This window comes from Diorhabda sublineata, chromosome 2 (assembly GCF_026230105.1).
Source record: "Diorhabda sublineata isolate icDioSubl1.1 chromosome 2, icDioSubl1.1, whole genome shotgun sequence".
NCBI lineage: Eukaryota > Metazoa > Arthropoda > Insecta > Coleoptera > Chrysomelidae > Diorhabda > Diorhabda sublineata.
Genome location: NC_079475.1, coordinates 22,147,720 through 22,166,903, shown reverse-complemented (window position 1 = coordinate 22,166,903; position 19,184 = coordinate 22,147,720). Strand labels below are relative to the sequence as shown.

The following is a 19,184-nucleotide window of genomic DNA, read 5'->3' as shown; positions in this document are numbered from 1 at the left end:
GTATGTTTCTTCACACACTTGTGCGTAAAGTTTTACGCACTCGAAAGTGTATCTAAAGTACGTACTTTACGCACGGTAGTAGAAAATATATATTATTCAATGGCACCCACTTGCTTCAAGTTTTCTTATCATCTTGCAAGCTATCTTAGTAATATTTTGTTTCATCTGTGTAAAATAAAGGGATGGTGGGATGGAATCACTTTTAATACAAATATACTATATATGGTTAATTCTGTTGAAAACTATTTATTGTAGTAGTAACACTGAAATACCATTTTGAACTAATAACAAAAATATTACTGTTAATCTAAGTAAAGCTACATCTACTAATTTTGTACAAATGTCTGTTGCTGTCCCTGCTGTTGTTGCTGCAGCGCTGTAAATAGACGCTGTAATAGCGCATTTTGATTTTCAGTTTGGGTCGATTTCTGTACCTCTTGAGGCACCCCATACACTCCAGTAAATTGCTGGAAAGGGATATTTGGTTGATATAAAGCTGGATTCCTAGTAGATGCTATACAGTGAAGATAAATATTTGATGGTTGATTTGAGGGAGTATTTTGATAAAAGCAATCCGGCTTAATATAATAAGAATTGGATCTGGGTTGAAATACGGGAATGTTTTGTGTGTTCATTTGACCACAAGGTGAAACTGGAAACGGCAATTGTGATATTATTTGCTGACCTCCGTACCCACAATTCGCTGAAGGCTGTATCGATGGTTGAGTAAAACTTGGCTGTAATGACGGATGTTGTATAGAAATTTGTGGTTGCGGTTGATATTGTGGTTGGAATGATATTTGGGACGATGGCTGATATGGTGATAGGAATGGAAATTGAGTAAATGGTGGAATTATATTTTGAGACGAACTACATGCAGATCCTGACTTGGCTTCACAAGGGGATTGAAAGGGATAAGGCGATGGTTGTAAAGGTATAGGTCCGAAGAATAGTCTTACTGGAGGCCGGTATACAGCTGTATTATTCACAGAAGGCTGGTATGCAACTGTATTGTTCACTGGAGTCTGGTATACAATTGCATTTTGCACTGCTGGGTGAATTATTTGGTTTTTAGTTGTTGATTCTGGAGTAGATTGAGGTAGAATCGCTAAAAAATTGAAGAATAGTTATTTTTGTAACAAATATGTAAAGTATTTCGACAATTTTTAATATTGACGCATTCGTCGAAAAAGGTATTTATACGAATTTCATACAATATTTTTCTACTAGCGAAAATTTTATCAAAATACAGAAGTAAAATGGTAATTTTCTTCACGTACTAGTGCATAAAATATGTTTATTTACGCACTAGTGCGTAAAGAGAGTTTAATTTTTGTTAGAAGAAACTATAACGCTTTTATTGATTACTTATCAAATATATTATATGTTTATTATTATTTTGAACATTTTAATCAAGATATTAACAAAAAAGAGAAAATAGAATAAAGAATGGGTTCGGCTGTCAAAACGAGGAGTATACATTCTTCGAAAACCTATTAATTCTGGACAGTCACGAAACAAAGGTACTTCTACTCGCTGGATCGTTCAGGTAAAGCATTTTTTGGGGAATTACTTGAGGTAGATGTAAATATTATCAGATCGAGTTACATATTTATACAACTCATTTTGTTGTTATAAGATGGATAGCTAAAATCTGCTGTTCCATTAGCCCTGGAAACAAGAGAGCATCTATTCTGCGAATTTCCTGCCCATTTCGCTAAAAAGCTAAAGTACCTTGGAGGAGTAGTACTAACATTTAGAGAAGTGGGACACAAAAACCTCAAAAAAGGCTTTGTTGGGAGAAGTCCAAGTATTTTAGAAGAAGAACAATGTAGAATATTGTACACAATATCTTCTAGGTAGCCAAAACCACTGTCCAAAAGAATCTACAATCTACAAATTTATGCAACAAATTTATTTTGTTGAAATGAGTTTGATAGCTAAGATCTCATTTGAGAGACATACTATATTTTGAGAGAATTAATTCAATAATGAAGATTTATCTTTGGTACACTTTCCCATATGTGATTTAATAACAAAATAGTACGTAGAAGGGTCAAAATCTTTAAGAATAGATTAGTAAATACAACAAAATTAAACATATTGTAAAGGAATTGTTGGATTTTATAAACTCATCCAGTAGCTGATTGTATGGTTGAGGTCGTTCATTTTTGTGAAATAAAACATAAATCTTATTGAATTTAAAAAAAGAAATACTAACATAATGGGAATTATATTTTTTTGCGCATAAATTTTATTTAAAAAAGGGAACAAAACAAACCTTCCAATGGTACTCCTTTGCATATTTGATTATTTGCACACTTTTCCCCAATACCGTAGCAACAATTTGGATCTTCATTTCCGTCTAGCGATTTTTGTTCTATTGAATCATATTCCGTCGTTCTGGTCAAATGTATAATGACCGAATTTTGATTTGTCGAATTAATACTTATCGGTATGCTAATATTATTAACGGTATTAACGCTATTTGTTAGAGTAAATTCTACCGTTGCGTTACTGATATTTGTATTGTTTTTTGTTGCATCATCTGGTAACCTAATCGGTATAGTTGGAAAATTTTGTGGAAACGGTACTAAAACTGGTAAAACTTCGTCTGGATTTTTATCTTCGTTATCATCATTACATGGTTTGTTTTTTTGGTTACACTTTGATTTGTTTTTACACAGATCGTTGCTACAATCGGAATATTCGAAATTGCATTCACTGTTACAATTAAAGTTGCCTGAATTACAAGGCCTACTATTGCAATTACATAATGATGAACAGCAGCAGTCTCTTTTGGTGATTGATTTAGCAGTTACAACTTGAATTATTAAGCCAAATATAATACATCCTATCAGTACCTTCATCTAAAATGAGATAATATAATTAGGTAAATTCTTGATATATAATAACATTATTTGCATTCAAAACGTCAGATAAATAAATTAAACTTGCCTCAAATGAAAATTAACCCTAAACTTTGTATATATTAAGTGTCAAATGTAAATGCTCAAAGTCATTTTTGAGTTAAAACCGACTTTAAAGAGAGCTTTAATTTGCATGCGTTTCATAAACCTTATATTAGTCTGCTTTATCTAAAGAACAAAACTGTATGTTTGTATTTTAGTGTATTTCTTGCTTATATTTAATACTTCTCTTTAGGGACAGTTTCTATAAGTGGAAGCTGTTCCTACTAAGCAAAACAGAATGACAAGGATTCTCAAGCATTAATAACCCGTACGAGGTATCTGCAATGAGAGAAAAAATAGTATATTATCGGCACATTAATAGTGGGAAATTTTCCGTTTAGACTGTTCATATAAAAGTATTACGTATATTATTTCTTGTATATCTGATTTCATTTTGGCTACCTTTAGTTTACGCGCACTTTCTTAAAGTTGACAGGAATTATCGGCTTAGCGTGCAAACGAACTCCAAAATATTAGACAGCACATCTTCTTTTCCATACCCCATACTGCCGTTCCAAATTATTACAGGATCTAATTAAATATTCATTGTATAAGTTTTCTTCCACCGTTCTAGTTTGGAGTAATGGAGTCATGGTTCCATTTTGTAACCACTATCACCTAACAATAAGTAACGACCATATCTACCAGCTACAAACTGTTGTTTCAGGTTAGAAATGTTGAAAATAGTCTGGTCATAACTAGAGCCCACCCATCGAACAACTATATTTCTAACCTTCAAATTTGCATCTATAGCTCCAATCACTCTGGGGAATCTAGAAACATGGTAAAACTCCCCTGCAGAACTATACATTTCTTGTTGATCGCATGTAGTTCTGTACTCTGACAGTACAGAACAAATCGCTAGTTAAACTCTTTTAACAATTCGACATGCAGAAGCTTTGGATACTCCTACAGATTTTCCTACTCTGTTCATTGTATCCAACATAAGATGGCCAGTTTCCATTTTCTGCTACACCGGTTAATCTACTTTCCACTTACCATCGAGAGATACAATAAGGAAAAGTCCTTCCTTGAGGATGTAGCTGTACTCAACGATTATGAAAAAAGAATTGTAAATAGGTTAATCAATTGTCATAGGCTTAAGAAATCTCTTTTTTCCAAATCCAAAATGAAAAAAAAAGAAAAATTTGCTATGATACCTTTCAATCCTATTTATAAAAATTGATTGGAAGAAATATTTAGCAGATTCGATTTTAAATTGGTTTATAAATCCAACACTACATTAAAACAATTGTTGGGAAATCCTGAGGATAAAATATCAAATTTGGAAAAGACTGGTATATATGAACTTAGCTGTGGTAATTGTGATGGAAAGTATATTGGGCAGACTAAGAGATTCGTTATTATCCGGTTTAAAAAGCACATAACTCATTTGAAATATGGACGGACCGGAAAATCAGGTATTGCCGATCACGCTGCCAGTCACAAACATGACATAAATATTAATAATATAAAGTTGTTAAAAAATGTATCAAGTAATAAATTATTGGATGCATTTGAAAGCATTGAAATGACTAGATGTAAGAGTAGCTTAAATAGGGACAAATGGCCAATTCCTTACAACCCACTCTATAGTTTAGTAGTCAAGGAATGAATGTGAAGATTCCCGTCAAGGAATTTTCTCCCGCTGGAATTAATTTTCGCGGGAGAAGGTTTCTTGGTGAAAAAGTTTAGTACCAAACAGGTAAGTCAAGTCATTAGATTTTAGTTTACCTGCAGTCTCTGAAAACGATAACTTGGTTATCGAAACGCGGGTCAGACAGTGTAATTGTTAGTGTTGATGTAGCGAATTCAGTAATTTTACTGAACTAAAAAAATATTTCCTAGATATAATTTTATTTAAATTGTTCAGGTCTTTTTTGATTGATAATTGTATTGAACCCTTTCTAAAAAGTCTCTTTTTCTTGTATTTGACCATAGACATCATATTAAAAACATTTAACTTGTGCAATTATTTTTATAATATTAAACAATAGACAATTCGTCTATTAAACTACATTCAAAAATTTATTTTATCTAGATTCTAGAAGATTCATTAATTTTATCAATATCAATAAACAATCTTGATATCGAATCGATTAATTCCACATTTTAGATTAATAAATTTGATTTCATCACTGCAATGATTTATTGTATTTGCTCTATTAATTTGATTTTAATATGAATTATTGTAAATGGTCAAAATTAAATATTTTGCTTAAAATTATTTTATATACTTATAATAAATAATTTTTACTTAAACTCTCAATTTTACTTTTACTAACAAATTATACGCTGCTTCTTTATAACGTTGGAATAACTTTTCAATAATATACTTAGAAGTATTTGAATCGCGCAGTCTACTATTACTATGTCTATCTATTTAACTATGTTTAAGAATTTTCGAATTTTTAGCATTGCATGTATGTTTTTTTGATATTTCATGATTTTTTATACAGTTTTATTCATCGTATTGATGACTTCTTCATCTATTTTCCACATAGTGATATGTCTGTCCTATGCAAACAGTTTTACAGTGGTTACAAGGTACTTGATATACAATATTAAGTACTTCTTTTTATTTTAGTTTTTTTAGATTTTAGTTAAGTGCATTATTTCGATAATGTGAAGTTCACCCATTTTTTTTGTCATAGAAAACATTAATATTCTCAATTTTTTTCATTTTTTTATTTTTCGGCGTAATCAAGTAAAATATGAGCTTAAAAACCAAAATTTCAACACTTTTTTGGATAAAAGAAATAAAAAACATATTTCCAATCATATTATGTTATTAACCCTCAATCAATCATTGTGAAATTCACCCGTTACAAAGTTACGTTACAAGGAAAGCATTAATCCAGAAGAAATGGAATCCTAACCTAACCTAACCTTGCCTAATCTAACCCAACATAACCTAACTTAACCTAAAAAATAAATAAAAGCAGGAAGATAATGAGAATATTAATTTGTCGATTTTTTACGACGAAAAATAGGATGGATCCAACTTCCTAAGAATAACCAAAGAAAAATTAAACAATTTTCATTAATTTTTTTTTGTTAATAACTTCAATATCATTGAAGATAATTCTTTATTTTTCAGTTCGGTTTTACAATGAAGCGTGTTGTTTTCTATGTTTTAACTATTATTCATTGATTTTGGAGAATATTTTCATTGCAAATTGATACATTTAATTAAAAAATATTCTGTTTCGGTATTGATAATATAGATGATAAAAGATATAAAATCACTATGATTAAAAGTGTGATAAACAGAATATGCTGATTTGATTCTATAAAAGAACAATAAAACTGAATATTTATCAATTGATTTTTCAACTTTATATAATACGATATATGCCAGGTCTGAAATTCTAAAATAATTATTATATAAATTAATACGTATTTTATTCGTTGTAGTTATTACGTTATAAATTTTACGATAAATAATATGAAGATAAAACTAACCTTTCACTAGTCGCTTTACTTATAAAAGGAACTAACTGAATATTGGAAAAATGTGTCTAATCATATAATTATCAACGAGAAGACATCTTAATCGGATCGGGTCGTGTCATTATTTGTAATAACAAACTATTTATCGGAATATAAATTTCAACTATTCATATTTCTTATTCCAATGTAGATTGCTACTCCTTTATCCTTGCTTTTCATTTTGTTGTGATGAATTTATCAACAACTGAAATTCATTTTTGACGTCATGACACTGATAATCCCAAAATAATCTGATGCCTGTGATTCTAATAGGAAGTGAGAAGAAGATGAAGAAATAGTTTGATCATTATAAATATATACGAGAACTGATCCTTTTGTTCTTACTCACAATTCTGAACCTGCTAGAGGATTTCCAAAATAGAGGTCCGAATTCGAGAGAGTTACATCACAGGATAAAAATGTATTCTACCGAGCAACGCGCGATGGATATTTTCATTTAAAGAAGTGGAGCCAAGCCCAAATGCACAAATATTTGCTGTATACATAACCGGAATCTACAGTATTACATGGCATAGAGAAAAGGTGGGGTTTTGAGCTTAAACCATTGAATACATATAAACATACAGGTGGAATACCCAAAACCGCTACCGCACAAGAAGTTGAAAAAGTCCATGATCTTGTGTTGTGCGATCGATGTGGAACAAATAGTTGAAGCAATGACTGCCGACATGAGCATGAAAAAATTAATTGCAATCGCTATGATATAGAGTTCAAAATGCAAAGTTAAACTTGAAACATCCATGGTCACCATCGACGGAAACAATCAAGATGCAAGTTTCAACAGGAAAGGTAACGCTTACCGTTTTTTCATCATATTTGCATCGGTTTCCAGAGGTTGAAGATCTTCGGTTCAAGCCACATTTGAGCTGTTAGTTGGGAATGTGTTAACCTAATGGACACTGTATTGAAAGGGATCAGCTCTCGTAAATTTATGTATTACCATCAAAGAATTTGAAAACGGTCTCTCTAGCTTAAATCAGATGAAGTTTTACAATTTACCATAGACAATATATAAAATGGCGTAAGTCAATTTAGTGTGGAGTAAGATATTTGGATAAGATAACATTTTGTTACAAATGTCCATGGAAGTTTTCGTAACCTGATAGCATTTAACAATATCATATGTGAAGTATTTTGCTCAAATTTCGATTTATGTCAGGTTTCCATGCTGAATATAAGATTCTTTCAAATAACTCATATGCGGAAATCGATGACAAGTAAACAGTGTGCGCCATTACTCCAGAATAATTTATTAAAATATGAGATCACCGTAAATACATATTCAATTACTGATATACTATTCAAAAATAATTTAATGGTTACTAAATTAGTAAATTTGCAGTTATTTAATATTATAATTATCAAGAAATCGTTTATGTCAAAAGAGTGGTAGGTTTTCTGTCATTTTTAAATTTCAATAACTTAAGTTCAAGTTAAATAAATTAGATTTGCTACAACTTAATTGAGCATGTATATAAACATTTTTAATCTGCTTACTTACTTACTTACTTCGCAGAGAAAAAACTGATAGCATTTTTGATAGTTAAACATAAGAGAGAAAAACATTTTTTCGTATATAACGGGTCCTAGTATTACCGAAAAAGAAGTGTTCATAGCAGTAAAATGAGAAAAAAACGGAAAAGCAGTAGAAGTAGATGAAACACTAAGCTGCTCGGTTGAAATGGCATAAAAGTACCAACGAACTTGTTCAATAATATTTATGAAACTGGCATTATTCTACAACCAGTTCGGGATAATTCCGAAAAAGTATAAGACAACAAAATGCAATCAATTTAGAACAATAGGCCACGTGTTAAAAACCTTTTTGAAAATAATCTACCACATAGACTTGAAAAAAGAATTGAAAGCTCTCAATTTTTTTCTGAAATAGATTGAGTACATAGGAAGCATTGTTCACAACTCAAGTGCTGGTTAAAAATGTAGGGATATATGTTTATATATTTGCTGTCGATTTTGAAAAAGTATTCGGCAGAGTAAAACCTGATAAGATGCTGAAACATTCATATCGTTAGTGAAGATATACGAATTATTACTAATTTCTACTAGCATCAGACCGCTAGCGTTCGCGTTGTACACCAAAGTTCCTTCGAAGTTGAATATAAAGAAGTTAGAGGTTTAGAGTTAATAAAGGTGTCTTGATTAATGGAAAACTTGTCAGCAATATTTTTAATAACCAGCTCGTTTGAACACTACAGAGGCTCTTAGACCATTTTGTTATAGTCTATCAGATTTACGGACTAAAGCTTTATACGAAGAAGACTAAATATATGGTCATAACTAAACAACAAAATGTAGCAGAAGGAAAAATTACGGTTAATAAAGCACAAATAGATCAAGTACAGAAATTAACATACCTGGGAACAGTGATAAGCGAAAAATATAATTCTAGCGTGCAGGTACGAGCAAGATACCAAAAAGTTTGGAAGGGTTTGAGATGTGGGTTCGTCGTTGTATTTTAAAAATAAGTTCTTTCGAGGTAATTACGAACACTGATGCTCTGGAGCGTATGAACAAAACTTCAGAAATAGTCAACGCTGTAAAGAGATGTTAATAAGAGTACTTTTGACTCATGTCCAATGGTTAACAATCCGTAACTTTTATAGAGACAACCTGTATAATTTAAAAATCAAAAATGAATGTTTAAACCGATTAGATACTCCTCGATAAAAATTATGGTTTCGGAGATATGTAGATTTTTAGATCACGCCAAGGATACCGTTCGCCATAAAGAGACATTCTGAAGCAAATTATCATAAATTATTTATTGAAAATATTTATAGGAGGTATTAGAATATAATCAAATATTTCTTGGAGAACTAATGTATAAATAAAAAACCATTTGTATTACATACTATTGAAAAACATATTACTGGCATTAGAAAAAGCTTGAATGATATTAATAATTATTTTTCATCTAGTAAGCTATTTTCAAATAATTTCGTGATATTTAATTGAAAATTGCAAGCGACTTAATTTGTCAATGTCAGTTTATTGTCAATATTTTCGAAACCTGTCAGCAATAATTATCACATCGTATTTAGAGTTTCATTATGGTAGGATTTACCTTTAGTGAATATACTGACATGCATTTGTTGTGTTGTTTAGCTTCTAGTAACTCGTCAGAAGCCAGAAGGTTGTATACTGAACGCTTTCCGGATGTAAAAAATCATCTTGATAAGATTTTTCCTGATAGGTGGACTGGTCGGGGAAGTCCATATGCATGTTCACCATGTTCCCCTCAATTAAATACAATGGATTGATTTTTTTGGGGATATTGGTATATGGAACATCGCTAAAAACAAGGAGCAATATGATCGATAGTTTTTTTGTGTTTATTTGAAAAGTTGCAGGCTAACTAACTAAATTTTTCTACATTTCAAGTAACACGATGTTCAAGTGTGTTCAGTTTGAAATGTTTGATTGTGTTTTGAAACCTCCCGTAAATATTTTCAATAAATAATTACATTAATGATGATTTGCTTCAGAATGTCTCTGTATGGCGAACGGTTTCTTTGGCATGTACAATTGAGTTGAATGAAGAGTTTTGTTAAAAAATCGATTGAAAAATTCACTTTTGCTATTTTTAGATTGTACAGGTTGTCTGAAAGTTACGGATTGTTAACCATTGAGCATGAGCCGCCCCTGGCTTTTAGATAGTAGTACAGAATTATTTATTCCGTCAAATATACTACATGGACATATGTAATCATTCATTAGAAAGTCATAATGTCTAATGAATAATTTAGAAAATATACCTCAATATAACTTTTCGCAACTTTAAAAGCCTATAACTCAGAAATGAGGTGTCGTATTAGAAAATGTTTTTATGTCACAGCATACTCATTTTTGGCATTAAGTCTCGGAATGTGAATGTAAAAGGATTAATATAAAGCTTCAAAAATATTTATTTGTGCAATAAATATCCATTTCACGTGGAAAAATTTACAGTGCTAATTATTGCGGCTAAAGTGACTTTTTAAATTAAAATACAATATAAAAAGCAATACATTAGTCTATTATGTTTCACGTGTGAAGAGGATTTGAGGTGTTTAAAGACCTCAACATTCAAATCAAAATTGTGTCGCGGATTCAGTCACAATTTGTAGATAATATCAGAAATTAACATCATTACAGCAAAAGTATTTTAGAACCTCATTGCATATTGAAGAACTTTTAACTGATCTACGTTAAAAATTTCTTGGCATAGCTGTTGTTTTATCGACCACTGTAAAATACGCGTTCCTGTAGGATCGCGAAGCCTATCTTTGATTCTTTTCAGTGTATGCAGGTCGTTGCGCAGGGAAGGGTGTGATCATTTGTTAGAGAGAGGAATGGTGGGTGAAAATTTATAGGTTATGGGGAGTTTGAAGACGGTTTTTTAGTTTATTAAAGATTAACATGGATTTTAAGTGATAATAACAATGGTAAGGAACATTCGAAAATAGATTTAGTATATTATACTGCAATAATTTTCTACAGTTTGAGTACTATCATTAAATAATTTGTATGTATATAGCTTTTCAACATTCATAAGACAATCGGAATGAAAGTAAATGAGCGAATAATTGTTTAGATTAGGTTTATTTCTGATGTACGTATATACCTTTTCTGAAAAATTTTTCAAAAGCAAATAATGATGGCTATTACCCACGAATATGAATATGCAACAAAAGAATTGTAACACATAAGTGGGGAATAACATCTATCCTTATGTATTGAATACTGTTTATCCATAGCTATACCCAATTTTGTCAATTTCTTTGCCTTCAGAGTCTTATTTAAATCCATTTGAATTTGAGTGGCATTAGAGTTAGTAAAAGGTTCTTCATTCTAATTTTAACAATTTTACTGTTTGTTACTATCGTCTGGAATCTGATTTTCTATCTTTAATAAATTATTTTCTCAGCTTTGCTTTGTTGTTTGTTTGTGAATGAATCCGCACTGTCGTGACATATATTTGATATGAAGTTTAAGGTCCTTAAACAACTCAAACTTTTCCAAACTTGAAATTCTCACCTAAAATGAATAAGCTTTTGGTTCTTTGGTACTTTAACAACAATAAATAATTACAACGAGCACTATAATCTCCATGTGGAAGTGCTTCGAAGTGAATTCAAATGACTTTTATTTTAATGTCTCGCTTTAAAGTTAAATTTTGCCGCTGGAGCTGAAGTGTAAAAAAGTCTTTTAAATCATAGTCTTATGCTTCAAGTTCATAGAAATTTGCTATTCACACTTCATTATTAAAATGGTATTTTTTCAATGTTTTCATGGTATTCCCCAGTTTTAGATACAGAAAATGTAAATTGCAGTTCACAGCTTACAATATAATTGAAAAGTGCAAATTAATACTCCAATAATTTTCTTAATTTAAATAGAATATACTAGATAATTATTAGTAAATGGAAAAAAAGTAGACAGAAACTGAAAAACTAAAATAACATGGTAAACAGCTAAAATGAATTCTAAATATGGTGTCATAACATATTCCATAAGTGTTGCATATTCTCAGCTCGTAACTTAGTTGTCTTGGGTTCAACATCGCAGAATCATTAATTACATGTCGTATGTATATACAAGATGTTTCTAAATTGATGCGACAAAATTTAGGAGGGGATTGTTTTCATGCACTCGCCAAGGATTAATCACAAGCATTTTTTCAATATTCCTGATATATTATACATAGATGGAATTAGCAACCCTAACTTTATTTCAAATCAAAACTTTTTTGCTTATCTATGGAATAAAATTATAAATTATAATCCTTGTTTTATATGAAAATATTATAGTTAAATTTGTTTTCCAAAACCAATAGCTACAGAGAAAAAAAATAATTTATAATTTATAATTTTTTTAATAAATTGAGTGGAAATATATAATGCTGGAAATAACCAACCATGTATTCAAAATACATGCACGTAGTATTCATGTCATAGTTTGCCGTGCCTTTGAGAGTGCATGAAAATTACAGAAGTTTTTGGCTTTACTGAAATTTTAGGAAGAAATAATCCATTTCAGTCATCACCTTTGTGTGATATTCAAATTTAATCGATAGAAAAGTTTTATGAGGTACCTGTGAATTGAAATGGTAATGAACAATATCTAATATTTAAAGTTGAGCTCTTATCTCGATCGCTTGTTATTTTTATTAATACACTTGGTTTGATTTTATTTACTCAATTGATCTGTGACGATTGGTTGGGGTATTCATCAATTATATCAATTTCACATGAACCTCTCATGCTCCTTGATACAATGAGTATCCTTTTAGTTGGCTTGGATTCTTTTGTATGCAGAATTTGCCAATCCGGCTCGGTTAAAGTCTATTTATGTACATTCTAATTATCGACTCTATCCTCTCTTAGATGGTCAATTGTCATATACCAGGCTTCAGCGAATTAGTTCCGCTTGCCTCAACCACATGTGGTACTGGGAAAAGATAATTCAATTCCAATATTATTTTATAACTGCTGAACATTGACTTCATTTAAAATTTAGTGAAAATGAATCCTAGGAATACATCCTTAAATTGAACGTAAGTCAATAATCAATTTTACTTCATTTTATATGTAGTTTTCCTGCTGATGGGGAAAATAGTTTTCTCTCTTCCCCCCTTCACCTGATCTTAATAACTTTTTTTGGAATTCCGGTGTTATAATTCATTTGGAAGAGTGCCAAGATTTCCTTATTTGTTGTTACTCTTCATCTGATTGAATTCCTACGAATTTTTTCTCAATATTTTCCTCTCCCAATCTTCCAATAAATTTGCAGACTATCTCGATAATATCCAAAGGCGCCCACTGCAAGTCGCCCCTGATTGAGAAGAGAAATTCTGGGAAATGTTTTCTCAAAGCAGCTATACTGTTGGGGTATGTGCCGTTGCACGGTCTTGTTTGAGCCAAAGTCAAACTTATTTAGACGTGGAAAACATTATTGTAACATATTTATATACCGGCCCGAACGTTTATTAAAACAGCAATAGCATTTTGCGCTCTAAAACTGGTGTTAGCCCAAGAAAGACATCCAGTAGAATTCATACACTTTCCTTCCAGAATTGTTTTCACGTTTTGACAGTTTCTGCTCTATCGCCATATTGTATGGTGATTTCTTCTTACAGAACAATCAGCAAGTCCTAAGGCAGAAGCATGTTTATGAGCAAAACACAACATTGAAGTTCTTACTGTCTTAATGTTCCCGGATGATCAAGTGGGCTCAGGGATTCCAGTTTTTGTAGTGTTTCACTTGTAGTTTGTCTAAGCGTAGTGACCCACAATAAGTCACAAAAATATATACATAGCCTGCGCATCCGCTAAACTGAAGCTGGATAACATATTAGAACAGGACCAACTGCACGCTTTATATCATTGGTAGAGTTTTAAATCGTATTTTTAAGTGGACCCCCGAAACACTGGAGAGCTAGCTAGTTGTTGCGTCGTTTCGTATCTATTAAAAAAGAAAAACGTTTCAACAACTCAGTTATGATTTTGGAAGTGTTAGCGATATAAAAGCATTTTATAGAATATATCATGATTTTACATTTATTTAATGCAAAATTTTATTTTAATTTCAATTTTTTTAAAGTAGAAAACAGTTTATATTGTTTTCATGATAAATAGTCTTTTGCACTAAATAGTTGTAAAGCAATATATTTCAAACTGTATTTCTAATATTTCGTAAATGTAATACATTTAAATAGTAACCAAATAGCCTACGATTTGTTTTGAGACTATAATATATTCATATAATTATGAATATTTTAACTTTCTATTTCCTCCTTTCCTGAAGAGTAACATTAACAACAGAAACAACAACACTTTCTCTCTTACCTTCCACCCATGGGCGCACATATGTAAAAACAATTGTTCCATGAAACAACCAATTAATTCAAAAAGACGGTGGACGATATAAAATACCTAGAAATCCTCTCGAAAAGCACAGCAATATCAATAAAGAAATTTATACCGTGTATAGGTATATTTTATCTTTGGTAGCCTGCAACTAAGGGCAAATGTCGATTGAAAATATGAGCAATTTCTTCTTCTTCAAACTAACAACATAGTTTTGTGTGGTTTCTACCTCTACCTCACCCACAAGTTTTGAGAGAATATTGAATATAAAAATAAGATTCCAATTTATAAGCGATCTAGTGGTGATCTGCAGTTCTTCAATTGTTATTTGGGAAGTTGCTACATTACGTTACCTCTAACAGAATAAGCCCATAAGTCTCTTTCTTTTAAGAAAAAAATGGTCAGCTTATTCCGCAAAATATATTTTTATACGAGGTTACACTGCTGCAAACCAGATCCAACCAGTTGTGCCTTTGTTTTAGTAATCCTTAGACTACGTTAAGTGATGAAAATTTTAAGGTCGGTGTTAAGGGTTAAATAGGTAGAATTTATGGAAATAACATATATTTGTTGATCAGGGAGGATTTTCATACAGTAAAGTGTAGTAAGATCACGATCTCCGGACTTAATAAACTAGACCGTTTTTTGATTTTACAAAAGATTGAGAGCACCCCTATTTTTGTAATAACATTAAACGTTTCTTTAACTAAATATGTATTTGGTAGTACCTATGAATGAACTATTAAGATCATTTGATATTTCAGACAATGTGAAAGCGTTTATCGTATTTTGAAAGTTTTTCCTAAAATCTGTTTAAGTTAAATAGTTAAATGATTCCATTTCAGTGATAATGAAAAAGAAAGTTTGCAAACAATAAAATGATAGAATTATGGGAATAGTAATTTGAGGAAGTGGAAAATTCAATTATTTGGGAGTGATAGACAACGAAGGTATAAAATTATTTAACAAATCTATTAGATAAAAGCTCAAAGCAAATGTAGTTCCTTCTTTTTAACTAAATTATTTTTTGTGTAAGTTACTCGAAATAATTTACAAAATAATTTCACACAATAATTTTAAAATTTTATCGTCCCCATAACGATCTTTGACTGGCCGTAATATGTGAGTTAAAATGGACCCCCGTCAAATTGTTGTATGTGTTTTATGTTTTCTGAGTGTAAGATTCGAAAAAAAATAATTAAAATCTTCTTCTCTTTGAATCACACAATAAAAATAATTATTCATACTTTTGGTTTGTCGAAATCTGCGTCAAGAGCTCAGTTTCTTTTAAAATGTATTAGTAAAAATCCTCACATGTCAAATTACTTTCTACAACCAACATTTTGGAAACATTGTCTACATGTAATCTGTTGCGTTCTTTCGTCCATTGCTGATCTATCAAGGAAAAAGCTCTTTCAACGTTTGCGTTATGTCTTGCAATATCACATTAATATTAAAAGATAGGAATTCTGAAAAGCAATCTTGATTTATCATCAATTGAAAATAGGTTACTTATTTTTTATGTGCTAACAGCTTCTTGAAATCAAAGATCTCTTTGTTAGTGTTCAGAAAACTTTTAAGATTTTGCAGTTGGTTAAAACATTTTTCATCATAAATTTTGACGTTGTATTGTGATAGGATACTTGAATCTATTCAGGAACATCTTTTAAAGTCTTCTATGTGAAATGTTCTATGTATTTGTATAATTTTTCAGTCCAAGATCGTAAATATTGTACTGCAATATTGTAAATGTTTTTAATATCCTCTTTAAAGACAGCCACCTGTTCATAATTTTCGTTGTTCTTTTTGAATTTGTGCAAAATGGATGTCACTTTGAGTGGGCAAAAGTCTTGTTCAATTCTTGCATTTATGCTATTCATTATCAGTTTTCCAAAATCTCATTTACAAAAGCATCGGCCTAATCTGTATCTTTGATGAGGTTTTTCAGATGAGTTTTCCGGCACTTTCGATCACTTCTTATGAGGGTTTTCCGGCCTGTAACACTTCTTGCACTATTACACCGCTCTTATTTGAGGTTTAAACCCCATGTTACAAAAGGTTTCGCGCGCGCACGTTTTGAGGTTTTTCAGCCAATTTTTTCGTTCGGGAAAAGCATTTTCATATCCGACCTGTACTGACCTTAAGAAGTGGCGTTTGGTGATGTACTAAGTTGGGGCCGCCAATTTACAAGCTGAAATGGCGCGCACCTTATCGACCCTGTTTTTTGTAGCCCGTGTCATATGACTAGCGGTATTGCTCCGCTTTATAAAATTTATTCTCAACATTCACTTATGTATTATAATAATAATTCAAAACAATTAGTTAAATAACCTTTTGACAAATTACAAAACGGGAGAGAAGAATTCTAGTGCCAATAAAAGTTGTCGACAGCCGTTGAATATATAGTAAAAAAAAACTAAAAATAAAAGTAATGAAAAAGAAATGCAGAACGAAAAAGAAACAGAAAGAAAATGCATTGAAGATAAATTTGTATGTAATTAATTGAAGCACTTCTATCAAGAATGGAGGAATGGAGCAACAAAAAACAATATTCATTATAAGCAAACAATGCAACATAATAACAGAAGAAGAGTAAACTTTGGTAAGGTAGAAGGAGTACTTCCAAGAAGTGTTAAATATAAAAAATAATGAGGAAGAAACATATGAAATAGCTAATCGATGGAATACGAAGAAAAAATACCAGCACCAACTAAGAAAAATGTAGTCGAAATAATACAAAACCATAAAATCGGAAAATGCCCCGGGGAAAATTTCTCGAGTTGAATTGATTTTTATTTGAAATTAATTTTATCTTGACGTTTCTTTTCTAGAAGCTTTATCAAAATACTTATAATTTAAAATAATTGTGAAAAGAGATATAAATTCGATAAAATATTAAAATTTTTGTTGAAACTTTTTTTAAATGTCAAAAAGTATAGTCATAATGTAAGGGAAGAGTAATATTAGATATCAGTTTATTTACCTTAGATACTTAACGGTATATAAGTTTAAAAGTTTAATTGATTCAATTATAATATTTTTTTCTTAAGTCCTTTATGCCTTGTTTATAAATAACTTATAATAATTTATTTTGTTTGAAAAAGATCATTTCGCCATTATTATTTTTTGATAATTTTTATCTTGAGTTAATATTTATTATTTTGTGACCATTTATCCTATTTTCTAGATTTTGCATAGTCATTCCTACATAATTTCTTGGACAATTTAAACATGGTATAGAGTAAAAAAAGCCGTGAGCAGCAGAGCTCCATCATGAAAGTCGAATTTTTCGTCGAATGAAGAATTTAACTAATACACAAACAAATCTTTCCATAAAATGAATTTCTTGGAAATGATATCAATTCTCAATCTTATTTCTTTATATGGAAAATTTGCTATTCCTCAATAACTTTTCATTTCACAAGTTAACTCTCTCTCTCGAATGAAAATTCATAATTTCAATAGACCCGGTGGTCTCGGACCCTCTTGTTCAATTCCAATTGACAACAAAGAAAAAATTGTCATAATGACAAGAAATTTCGAAAATGGGAAGTAAAAAAAATCACCCTAGCAACGATCATACTCGTATTATTCATTAAATAGGAGGCGGTCCAGTTCAACAATTACAACGATCAAAATGATTTCGGGCGTTTTGTGCTAGAAGAACTGAAGAAGAAAATCTGGCCAAACAATAAGAAAATATAACAAAAATGACCATAAAATGGAGAGGGGTGGAGATAGAAAGTTTCGACCTTAGACAGGACATCATCTCGCAACTAATTGAACCTACATGTGAAATTTCATTTTTCAGTCACTTTTTGTTTGACTTGCAGAGGTGAGCAAAGGTCAAAAACCACTTTTTTTGCACTGCGACCCCTCGAAATATTCATTTGTTATATATAAACTGCAGACATTCGAAAAACCATCATAATCGTGTTCAGGAGGTCTCAAAACATGGGAAAAATGATGTGCCCCCCATTTTTCTTTTAGTCATGCCTACCGTAATAGTCTAATTTTTCTTCGAAAATATTCGACTAATAATATTCGATTTTTTTGTATTTTTAGTTATTTTTTTAAATTTTGTATATAAAGAGGACAGTGCTTTTTCCGATTTATGATATATATTTGTGTTGTGTTTGGATAGGATATATGATTATTTTAGTTTTTATAGCTCTGCTAATCCTATAATGACACTGTTTTTTGTGTTTTTGGAAGGTGTGAATTATAATTTAGGTATCGTCCAGACCATAATTCTTTTGTATTAGTTTTAATTTTATTATCATTAATTTTAATGATTATCTTATCTAGAAAACGACTATGTCAAGGAACGTTACTATTTGATTCCTGTAGTTAAGGATTGTGCCAGTTAGAGTTTGTTAGGGAATTTTTAATTACACGAACTAAATAACGATGCTCTTTGACGTTGTCTTCAATTCGGGTCTCAATCACTAAGAAGAGTTGTTATGCCACTCTAATAATATGTAATGACGTGTCGAAAGTAGTCAGTGGTTACAAACCTTTCCTTGCAGTTACGAGCCATTGGGGATGTTTATTTCGACAAAAAAGTCCATCGACTTCACCATGGTATTTCCTGGAAATGGAAGCAATTTGATCGGTACACTGCTGTTAGTTTCAAGTATCTGCAAACAGCTCAAATAGCACTCATATGACAACGAGTTCTGAGTACGTTCACCATTAAAAATATCAGACTTTATGATGGCAATATGAGATTTGACGTATCCACATCTTTGTTGCCATGTCTCATATCTTAAGTAGAAACCCTTTTTTTTCTGTAATACAATTTCAAAATTTCTGCATTATTTAAATTTAA

The 19,184-nt window shown here is 31.0% G+C and overlaps 2 protein-coding genes across 2 annotated transcripts in view; one reads left to right on the top strand and one right to left on the bottom strand.

The window, feature by feature from the left end:
• Positions 1–230: 230 nt before the first annotated feature.
• Positions 231–6,592, bottom strand: LOC130440693 (uncharacterized). The gene is made up of 3 exons (XM_056773974.1): positions 6,438–6,592; positions 2,282–2,870; positions 231–1,108 (listed from the first exon to the last, which is right to left on the bottom strand). The coding sequence occupies exons 2-3, from the start codon at positions 2,868–2,870 to the stop codon at positions 327–329; spliced, it is 1,371 nt and encodes a 456-aa protein (XP_056629952.1). The 5' UTR covers positions 6,438–6,592; the 3' UTR covers positions 231–326.
• Positions 6,593–10,783: 4,191 nt separating this feature from the next.
• LOC130440692 (elongation of very long chain fatty acids protein 4-like) overlaps positions 10,784–19,184 on the top strand; it is a 35,234-nt gene continuing 26,833 nt past the window's right edge. Inside the window, exon 1 of the mRNA XM_056773973.1 lies at positions 10,784–10,930. The gene's annotated coding sequence lies outside the window, so the exon portion shown is untranslated. The remainder of the gene's footprint in view (positions 10,931–19,184) is intronic.